The sequence below is a fragment of the Gopherus flavomarginatus genome, chromosome 11 (genome assembly GCF_025201925.1).
Source record: "Gopherus flavomarginatus isolate rGopFla2 chromosome 11, rGopFla2.mat.asm, whole genome shotgun sequence".
In the NCBI taxonomy this organism is placed as follows: domain Eukaryota; kingdom Metazoa; phylum Chordata; order Testudines; family Testudinidae; genus Gopherus; species Gopherus flavomarginatus.
Window position 1 is genome coordinate 27,987,856 of NC_066627.1, and position 11,239 is coordinate 27,999,094.

An 11,239-nucleotide genomic window follows, 5' to 3' on the forward strand; every position below is an offset into this window, starting at 1 on the left:
TCCTGCCTCTATGCTAGATCATGCACATGCTGCTGAATGTAATTAAGAAGGGGTGTCCTTAACTTAATGTTTTATGTATTGTACTTTCTGATCCCACTGTAAACCTCTCCTCCCTGAAGAACTGAATATCTGGAACACTAAATGCAACACACAACAAAATGCACCGAAAAGAGCCCATTCTGTGTTGGTTATTCACAGAATCAAGTATAAAATAACTGGAGCATTGTGGTGAGAGCGCCTGTCAGACGTCTGGCTCTTTAGTGTATTTATTAGACTTGTAAAGTTCTTATTCATTTTGGTTTTCTTGTGCCCCATTAAGTTTGATGCAATGATCAACGTTTGATTATGAAGCTTGTTAAAGGGAAACAGATTTGCCAAGATACAGATTAGGTCCACGTTCAGCCCCTAGTGTAACGCCATGAACTTCAGTGGAGTCGCAGCATGGATGAATTCGGCCCATGTATTTTAAAAACACAACAGTATAGTGCACACAGCAAACAACCCGCTGACTATTATAACAGGGAGAAAGATAAATCGAACTCATGCTACCTCTCACTGCACTTGGCTTGGACAGTGAAAACAGATTAGCTGGTTTCGTTTTCTGGCTCCCATGTGCTAGCCCAGTGCTGTCATGTTTTGATGGCACAAAGAGCAGGGGAGTTTCTAAATCTACACACACTCTTAGCTGAATTTGTTAAATGCACGTAATGGAAAGATTTCCGCTTGCTAGCCCTTAGGGTCTGTCTATACTACCTCTGGGAACTAACCTCCCAGCCTGAGGCCATAGCCTCACAGTAGGGGGCTCACCACTAGCGCATTTAAAAATAGTTGTGGCTTGAGCTGGAGCTCAAATGCTGAACCCTGGGACAGGGAGGCTTTAGTTCCCAGGCCACAGCGTCAAAGCCCCATCTACACAGATGTTTTTAGCATGCTGGCACAAGCCCTGCTGCCTAAGTCTATGGAGCTGGGCTGGGAGGCTCTCTCCCAGGTGCAATATAGACATACCTTTGTACACAGACAAGGTGGACAAGGGAATTTCTTTTAATGCAGCATTCTTGACCAAAAAGGGGGTTGCCAGACTATTGTAGGGGGGCTCTTGAGAGCAGCGGCTGCTGGCCAGGCGCCCAGCTCTGAAGGAAGTGCCACCACCAGCAGCAGGAGGGATGGCATGGTATTGGGGGTGGAGGTGGCATCACAACCTGAAATATTTTCAAAGGGGGTCCCAGCAAAAAAAGTTCGAGAACCTCTGTTTTAATAGACCCATTTCTGCTGGTGGAAGGGACTAGCTTTCGAGCTGCACAGAGCTCTGCGTCAGGTCTGGAAAAAGTACTCGCCTGGTGACACTGTGATTGCTTCCCTGCATGTAGCACCTTGCTAGCATCCTTACATGCTGTTTCTAGTGCAGTTTAAATGCATGGACAGGAGAATATAGGAACACAAGTGAATGGATGTAGTTAAGTGGCCTCTTCCAGTGTAAGGGAGCAAATTAACTTGGTTTTTGTTTTTTTTCTGCAGCCTGTGAGTTTCCTCTCGAGGTCCCTTAACCTTTCCTCCTCAAGCAGCAAGGACGACAGCGGTTTGCTCAATAGGGGGTTCGTGCAGGTGAAGACTGAGAAGACCTCATCCTCCAGGAAGATCCCAAGCCAATTCAGACCACCTGCTCCGGTAAATGCCAGCACTGCCATCTCCCCAAAAGGCAGGAGGTTACAGAAACCTTGTCTCTCCTGTACTGGGGAAAAGGAGATGGTAGCTTGAGTCAGCAGAGAGCACTGTCCCTGGAGAACAACACAACAGCTCAGAATGCTAGTCCCACTCACTGCCCAGGCTTCATATGCTGAGCGTTGCCTTGGTCACTGTGTATACGCTGTGATTAAAAACCCACAGCAATGAGTCTCAGCGCCTGGGTCACTGACTTGGGCTCGCAGGGGTCAAGCTGCGGGGCTATAAAACTGCAGTGTAGATGACCTGGGCCAACCACGGACATGCTGTGCAATGTAGGCATACCCTTTCTTCCCCTGAGAGGGCAGGGGATAGGAACAGAGACCCTACCTGGCCTGTGGGAGGAGAGTTAGCTGGCGTTGCTGTGCAATGCCATCTACTGGGACTTGAAGGGAGCACCATTCTTTCCTCTAATGGTACGTCTTCACTATCCACCGACTGGATCGGCGGGTAGTAATTGATCCTCGAACGCGCTCCCCGTCGACTTCGACTCCGGAACTCCACCAGAGTGAGCAGCGTGGAGTGAGCAGTGGTAGCGGAGTCGATGGGGGAGCTGTGGATGTCGGTCCTGCGCCGTGAGGACAAGAGATAAGTCTATCTAAGATACTTCGACTTCAGCTACGCTATTCACGGAGCTGAAGCTGCGTATCTTAGATCGATTCCCCTCCCCCAGTGTAGACCAGCCCTAAACCAAGATACTGTCTACCTCCTTGTTACCGTGACGCTCCGAGTTAGCCACTCAGAACAGTCATTCCCAGAATCACTTGCTCTGGATCTCAGGGCTGGGAAGAGGAGTTCGCAAGAGTCAAAACTGAAACAAAATATTTTGATTGACCTGAAACAAGCCAAAATCCAGAATTCTGTTTCCTGAAGTCTTTGGAAGTTTGCCTCTTTGCCCCAGTTCAGGATTGATTGGGGTTGGGTTTTCTACAAAATCTCTAAAATGGTTGTGGGTTGGAAAATCTGTTTTCCAGCCAGCTCTATTCATGAGCTGAAGAGAAGACTGAGAGGGGACATGATAGCAGTTTTCAGGTGTCTAAAAGGGTGTCATCAGGAGGAGGGAGAAAACTTGTTCACCTTAGCCTCCAATGATAGATCAAGAAGCAATGGGCTTAAACTACAGCAAGGGAGATTTAGGTTGGACATTAGGAAAAAGTTCCTAACTGTCAGGGTAGTTAAACACTGGAATAGATTGCCTAGGGAAGTTGTGGAATCTCCATCTCTGGAGATATTTAAGAGTAGGTTAGATAAATGTCTATTAGGGATGGTCTAGACAGTATTTGGTCCTGCCATGAGGGCAGGGGACTGGACTCGATGACCTCTCGAGGTCCCTTCCAGTCCTAGAGTCTATGAGTCTACGATCCGGTTCTGGCCTTTGAAGACAGACGTAGGGAGCACAAACTGGCTAATCACCGTGCTTATGCTGGTGATCCCCTTGAGGCTTCCAGGCTGGGGACCCTGCAGCTCTGTGCCAGAGGAGAATTGCAGCAGTGGAAGGTTCTTACATACGGATGTAAAACAAGGCTCTTGGAAGATGCAAGTTTGGTCACACTCTACCCCCCCTCCCCCCCGGCAAAGTCTCTAGGCCCTGGCTTTCACGTGCTGAACGGCTGCCCTGGCTAGTGGGGCATGAGGATGTGCGGTGGTAGATGGGGGATATGTGTGGCTGGGAGATGTGATGCTAAGAGGGATCAAGAAAAGGAAGGGGGAAAAGGTCCTAGGAAACCAGTGTGCTGCAAAGTATACATCAAAACGCTATCAGCTCAGCATCTCTCACCATTAGGCCCAGGGCATCTCAGCCTTGCATCCAAAATCAATAAATACTTCTTAAAGCATTCAGGCAAAATACCTTCCCTGGGGCAGCGGTAGGGATGCTGTGCTATAGTGGGTTAGATGTGGGCATTGGCAATTTGGAGTCCTGCAATCTGCTCCTGGTCCTGCCACTGATTTGCTGGGCAATTTGCTGCCCCCTGCACCCCCACTTCCATGGAGGTTTTTGTTCTGTTTTCCAAGACACAGCCGTAGCTGCTTTGTAAGTGCAAAACTCAATGCTCTCCTAACCCTGGAGTTGCTGCTGACACCTCTTCAGAAACTCGATTTTCCTGTATCTGTGGCCCAGATATTTCTCTCCAGTGGGAGACTCGGGATAGACTGAGGCAAATGGATTAGTGAACTTTAGAAATGGATTAGGCCCATAGCCATGAGAGATGCACTTCATATCCCATAACATGAGCTCTTGTTCTTTGTGCTTCGAGGCCTAAACTGATCACTGGCTGGAGAAGGTAACTTCCCCGCTACCGGCTGGTCTTGCACAGCAAGGTACACTCTAGAGAGTTCCCACCTTCCTGCAAACAGCCATTGGTCTCTGTCAGAGCTAGGATAGAGCTAGATGGGCCATCCATCTATTGCAGTGTGGAGGTTCATTTGTTGGGAATATTATGGGCTGTTCTAACTGCAGGCTTAAATGTCAGCCCTCTAGTGATCTCTAAAAGATATTTGGTTTAATTCTGAGTGATCTGTGAGTGAACGGGGAATACCAGGAGATCCTTTAACGACTGTGCTGATTGTAAGTGAGAGTCCCACACCAGAAAACTTTAGGAGGGAATTCTATGCATGGAACTGGCTGCATGGCAGTACTGTGAGAGCAGCACTGCAGCAGTTGGCATAGCCTGCCCTGTCCCCCCACCTCCTGCCTGCCATGTGGCTTGTGGGAGGCAAGCCCTGAGGGAAGAGTTCTGGGTTCTGTTCTCTCTTCAGGAAGTTTTAAGCATACATTGTTTCCATAGCACCAGCAGCGTGATAGAGGCTTTCCAAGCGGGTATTCGTAGGGCCTACCAACTTCACAGTCCATTTTGGTCAATTTCACAGTCATAGAATTTTAAAAGTTGTAAATTTCATGATTTCAGCAATTTAAATCTGAATTTTCATGGTGTTGTAATTGTAGGGGTCCTGACACAAAAAGGAGTTTGGGGGCGGGGTCTCAAGGTTACTGTAGGGTGGATTGTGGTACTGCTACCCTTAGTTCTGCGCTGCTGCAGATTTCACGGGGGGAGACCTGGATTTCTCAAATTGGGCATCCTGACCCAAAAGGGAGTTCCAGGGGGGTCACAAGGTTATTTTGGCGGGTTATGGTATTGACACCCTTACTTCTGTGCTGCCTTCAGAGCTGGATGGCTGGAAAGCGGCGGCTGTTGGCTGGACACCCAGCTCTGAAGGCAGTGCCCCGCCATCAGTAGTGCAGAAGTAACGGTGGCAATACCATACCATGCCACCGTTACTTCTGCAGTGCTGCTGCCGGCGGCTCTGCCTTCAGAACTGGGATCCTGACCAGCAGCCGCCACTCTCCAACTGCCCAGCTCTAAAGGCAGCACAGAAGTAAGGGTGTCAATACTGCAACCCTACAGAATAACCCTGTGACCCCCCTGGAACTCCCTTTTGGATCAGGGCACCCAATTTGAGAAATTCAGGTCTCCCCATGAAATCTGGTATACCAATTTCACGGGGGGGGAAACAAGATTTCATGGTCCATTACATGTTTTTCCTGGCCATGATTTTGGTAGGATCCTAGGTATTAGCTAACTATTCCAGGGTGGGGGAGGGAGAGAAGCTGAGCCATTTGCTGGCATGGGTGAACTGAGCTGTGAAGTAGGTTGTGGGGCTGAGGGGGTGACCCTTGTGCGTTGTGAGAGGCGGAAACAGTCCCAGTGATGGGAAGTAGCCGAGTGGGAATTGTTCCTGTGCTCGGACAGTGGTGGAGGCAGGCAGCCAGCCATACTCTTACTGCTTAGACCCAGTTGTTTGCTGTTTCTGTGCTTCATTTTCTCTTTATGAAACTTTATTTGAAAATAAACTTAGGCACAAAATGTCTGCTCTTCATCAGTGACGCCCCCCTGGACGATGCTGGGCAAGCAGGTACCCTGCTGTCCCTAGTGTAGTGTGACTAAGGCGCAGGAATTTAGGGTGTAATTCCTCTGTCTGGGAGCTTTCAGGGGATCTCAAAGCACCTTAAACACTAAGCTTTATGATCACTTTATGATGCTCTGCACTACATTTCCAGGGGGGCGTTGGAATATTGCCCCAGCTCTTTAGCGAGAGAGAGAAGCAAGGGTCTCGCTTATGCCAGCAATTTACTTAATTTTACCACCATTGCATCCCTACCTCTGCAGTTCGACCAGTGGTAGCAGCAGCAGACCACCATTCCTTGTGTTCCCGTAGCACCCAGGAGCCGCCGTTCTGGACCCAGGTCCCCACTGTGTCAGGCGCTGTACAGACACAGAACTAAAAGAAGGACCCTGCCCCATAGGGCTTCCAGTCAAAGTGTCAGCGAGGCCTGTCTGGGCCGGATAACTCAATGCCTTAAGATGCATGAAGACTCCCACAGCTGGAGGTGCGATGGTGGGAAGCTGCTAGTGTATGCACAGCCAGTGACCAAACGCATGCCCAGCTTGCAGAGGCGACTGGGCTCTTGTCTAGCTAACAGCGAGCAAGGGGAGTTTAAAGACCTTTGCTTGCTCCCTTTTCTGCCAATGCCCAGCCAGCTTTGGAGGGACTGTTAATGGTTACGCATTTGGCTGACATCAGTTCTAAACAAATGACCCCTTTCTGGAGGGTGCCCGTTAGATGGCATGTCTCTGAAGAGTACTTACTTCTGTCCTTGGACATGTTGCATTAGACAACCTGGCAAACCTTTACCAGCCCCCGCTTGACCTTATCTAGCGATGGGAGCCAGGACTTCTGGGTTCAGGTCATGATCCTGCCACTGTCGGTCTTGGGGCAAGTAACTGAACCTCTCCCATCTGTACAATGGGGCCATAATGTTGACTCATCTCACAGGGGCACAGCTTAGTGTTTAAGGTGCTTTGAGATCCCCTGAAAGCTCCCAGAAGTGCAAGTGATTTATCTTCTCAACCCTGCTTCTTACCTCTGACTCTTTGTCTCCAGCTAGACATCAGCCAGAAGGGATAACTTTCTTCTCGGACGTTTGTAATTGGATTAGATCTGTCTGTTGTAAAAGCTTTTTTGTGTGATGAATGAACAGTCCTTAATCGCAGCAAAGCAACCCCTCCCCGCCCCAATAAACCCCAACTTGCAGTTAATTTGTCCGTTTTATAAACCACTTCTCCCAGCGTGGCGTGGGAGTGCATTGCTCTCGCCACTGACAGCTGCATAAATAACTTCTGGCTAGAGATTTGAAGGTGCCGAAAGAAATAAAATGTCTTAAAAGCATGGGAGGGCTGGAGGGAGGAGTGAGCCCCTGCGATCCTGAACTAGATCAAGATTGTGTGTGTGCTGTGAAATCCCATCTGTGGAATCCCAAAGAGAGAGATGACATCTGCAGTATTGGGCTCTTGGGGGTTACCTCAGTGCTCTCCTTGGAGTCGCTAGCAGTAAGAGATAATGTGACTAGGAAATTAAGTAAAATGACTTGCTGGAACTAAATTAGCCCCACATAAATGCACTGACAGCTGAGCCATGGCTGGATGATGAGCAGCTGTTGGTGCTGCAATGGCTGCTTTGCTGTTAAGAAATGCAGGCCTCATGGGGACTGATTCTCTCTCGTTTTTTCCAGTGTAAAGGGGCTGTAAAGCTTATGGCTCAGCTACCAGGGAATTCCTGTGGTCTAGAGGGAGAGTCCCTGTGTAGCACAGAGAAAACATATTAGCTCCACGCCACTCGCAGGCATCTGTGTAAGGGGCATGACTGACACCTCTGCACTCTGCCTGTTTCTGGATGCTGCAACAGCCCCCGGGGCTATCGGCAGCTGAGCCCAAGGTAGGGCAGCCATCAGACTCCTCTAACGTGCTGCAGCCTTTGGATTGCCCAAGAGTAGGGGAGGTGAAGCCCCATTCCCCTTCTCCTCCTTGGGTCCTGCATTGAGCAAAGTTCAAGCTCCCTGGAGAATCAACCCCTGTGTACTTGGGAGATGCAAGCACGACTTCCCCTGAGTCCCTATCCTCTAATCTTACTGAGGGCCATTGGGCTGTGTCTGGGACTGGAACACAGGTGCTGCTGTGCTCAGATCCCCAACTAGCTCTGTGATCTGGGGCCAGTTGCTGAACCTGGCTCCTTCCAAGGTGCAGAGCGGCACTGCTCTCATGGGAGCTCAGCTCCTCGGGCCCTTTGAAAATCGGGCTGCTGACTCCCATGTCTGCTGCCCCTCCACAAAGTGGGGATTATAATACTGGGATTCCTTTGCCCTGGGAGGTCATAAGGCTAAATCAGTTAGTTCTGGGCGGAGGGCTTTGAAGGGCTGGGTTCTTGTTCAGAGGTATTTAGAGGTATCCATAGCCATCCAGATCTTAATCTACAAGCGTGTTTTAAAATATCTCTTTCTTCTCCCCCATCCACGCTAGATGTCCAGTGCATGGAAAGTAGTGGCTTGCGGCGGAACCCGAGACCAGCTTATCATGCAGGAGAAAGCTCGGCAGATCTTAGGTGCATTAAAACAGAGCCACACGTCAAGGACATTGATCTTATCATGAAGGATTGTTGGTTTTTCTCTACTTTACGATTTTTTAATTTTTTTAAGTAGAGGAGGGGGAAAAAGAACACACAGAAGAATTCTCTTTGGCAAAGACACTGTTTATTTTCCCTTCTCTGAACTCCATGTTCCCTGGTAGATCCATATTTTAATAAATTGTGCTAAATACTGGACGATAAGTGGGATATAAATTTTTGAATTGTTTGTGGAAAACTTAATCGGGGGAGGGGGAGCTAGGAAAATTACCCCCCCCCCCATGAGAAAGATACCCCTTCCTTGTATTCTTCTCCAGAGGTAGAAATAAACTGTCCACACACCACCCCTTTCTGCCATGCCCTCTGAAGTGGACACCAGGCATTTACCTCACTTAGGTGGAGATGTTACTGTGCAGAAAACGAACTGAGTTGGATTCTGCTCTGGCTTCTTGGGAGCAATGTGTAAGGTCCTTGCACATTTCACCTTGTACCTCCTGGCTTTCCTTGGATGAGAATGTTCTCCATCGTCATAAGTGATGGGGTGATAGAGGCCAGCAGAAGAAAGGATTTCGGAGGGGGCATGTCTTTCAGGATGGTTTGATTCTAATTTTGAACTAGCAGCTTTCTTCCCATCTGACCCTAGGAGAATCATTTGCACAGACGTGATACATACGTTATATAGGAGAGGGCTGGGCCAGAACCTCTCCCCTGGGAAATACCCTCTCCTTTTATATGTTTTAATGAATCTGCCTCCTGTTGGGCTTCATCAGCCTGACTTTGCCACTTTATTCAAACATGGTCCAATGCTCTGTGTGTCCACATGCTGTATTGGGTTTGAGTGCTTCTGCCTTTCCAGGGAAGGCAGTGCTGCCTAATGGTGGTCTAGCCACTAGCAGGATTGTCTGATTTGAGCAGAGCAGGAGTTTAGTTCCAGCATTTCTCCTGTGAACAGGTAGAGAGTTGTCCTGCTTCTCTAGAGAGTGAATGGGAACAAAATAGAAGGGAAGAGATCAGTGAACCTGGAGCAGGATGGGGCCTTAAATACCAACAGCCCAAGGGACTGCATGGGGTTCTGTGCTTTGGTGTTCCACCCGCCCTGCTCCTGTGCAGCGGATAGATTGGCCCCATCTCTAGCAGAGATGGTCAGGATTGCTTTTCTCCATCATCCAGCAGCTTGGGCCTCTCATGCTGAGAACTGCTTTTGCTTAAGGCTTCTGGATTAACTGGTATACACTGTGGCCATGGGCTTTCTGCGTTTGCAGCCCGAACGCTGCGGCACCAAGATCTAGAAACAACCAAGCTACGGTGGACAGCGAATGGTGTCCACAGACTCACCAGATACTGACTGGGGCCCTGATTCAGCAAAGCAGTTAAGCTCATTCTTAAGGCTCATTGACTTCAATGGAACATAAACAGAGCCTTGATTGCTTTGCTGAATCAAGGCCCCAGTGATTTAGCTCAGTTGTGATATCTCACTTGCAGAAGATGAGGGAAAGGTATCACTTGTGGAGAGGGGAGTGTGAGGGTAGCTTTGTGTTAAGCTGCAGGACGAAGAGGCAAGAAATCTTGCACAGGTGAGAACAGAACCCACAATTGTCTGGTGTGATTTGTAGGCAAATTGATGGACTTCTCTGCCTCAGTTTTCCTAGCCACATAAAGGGGGATGATCACTTCCTGCATCACAAGCATGGAGATTTAATTGCTGAGAAAATGCTTTGTCTACAGTAGGTGCGTGAGCTTCTGGAGAAAGCTCTCTACTTCATTAGTGGCTGTGCAAAGTTACCCCAGTGACCTGTGAAATAATATAGATACATCCATGCCCCGAGCTTTGTGTGTTTAGTACAAAATTAGCCACAGGCATGAAAACAGCATCTGCAATTACAGGTCATGGATTTACGGATTTACAAAGATCTTCAATCCTCCAGCTCCAGTTTATAAACTGGTTGCTGTGTTGGGCAGGAAGAAATGACCACACACCCACAGACACCTACCCACTCCCCCTCCATGGTATCGTATGACACAACGAGGTGTGTTATTGGTCTTGAGCATCTGGCGTTGACCCCTTGCAATGGAGAGTGGAGTTCTGTCTCATTCCTAAACTTGTGGCTCTGGATGGTCACTTCATTTACCCTGGCCTAATGTCGTATGCCGTGGTGCAGTTTTGACTTTGCTGTAGGGCATGGGAAAGCTTCTGTGTGTCACCACTTCTACTGTATCTGTCCTGTCAATAAGCAGAGGAATTTAGTCTCCAAGGCTAACCAGTTCAGCCCTCTCACCACCCATGCACTTGAAAAGATAGTGTGGCAAGGGAGAATGGGAATTTTCTCTTCAGCCTTGTCTACACTCTCACTATACCAAGGTAGTTAAAGCAGTGCAACACCATTCCACCCCGAGGAAGGGAAATAACTTACACCCATCCCTGATCTAAATTTTGGCCCAAACATGAGTTGGCAGAATCACTGTAACACTGAATCCAGGTTGGTCTTATTTACAGAAGATGCTCGAAATCTCTGTATGACCAGCACTGTGTGGGCTAGTCCAAAACACAGCTATGCTTTAATCTATGGAACCTCAGTAACTCATCAAGTGATACTGTGCTGGAGTTGCAGCCTTTACCCCACACCTAAAACTAAATACTATTGAAAGTACAAGGTGATGTAGACTCTGAGTCAGACCTCAGACCTGGCCCATCTTTCCAGTAACAGTCCTATGCCCTCGACACTAGAACAAGAGGTTGGGTGTGAGAATGTATTAATTAATATTCCCTAATCGCCACTCTGCACCCAGTGTAGATTCAGTTATACACCTTAAAAAGGGGCTAGCTGCTCATGACTAATTCTGGTTTCCTCTTCACAGTCAGTCGTGGGTAGCTAACCGCATATTTAAAGGTTTAAATGACACTAGGAGCACAGTGAAAGCGACCGGGCACAGGTGTAAATGTGTTGGCTTTTGCTTAGTCTAAGTGGCCCACGTTCACAACAGGACTTGGGTGTCGCAATTCCTAATTTTGAGGCCCCCAAGAAAATCACTGGAACAACAATGGGATCCTGACTTAGGTGCCCAG

The 11,239-nt window shown here is 48.5% G+C and overlaps 1 protein-coding gene across 3 annotated transcripts in view; it reads left to right on the forward strand.

Annotated features, from left to right (window-relative positions):
• MYBL2 (MYB proto-oncogene like 2) overlaps positions 1 to 8,360 on the forward strand; it is a 40,678-nt gene extending 32,318 nt beyond the window's left edge. For all 3 annotated transcript variants that reach the window (XM_050917311.1, XM_050917310.1, XM_050917312.1), the window contains exons 13-14: positions 1,516 to 1,665; positions 8,073 to 8,360. In XM_050917311.1, the coding sequence (XP_050773268.1) occupies positions 1,516 to 1,665; positions 8,073 to 8,201 (279 nt within the window). In that variant the 3' untranslated portion in view covers positions 8,202 to 8,360. The remainder of the gene's footprint in view (positions 1 to 1,515; positions 1,666 to 8,072) is intronic.
• Positions 8,361 to 11,239: the final 2,879 nt, after the last annotated feature.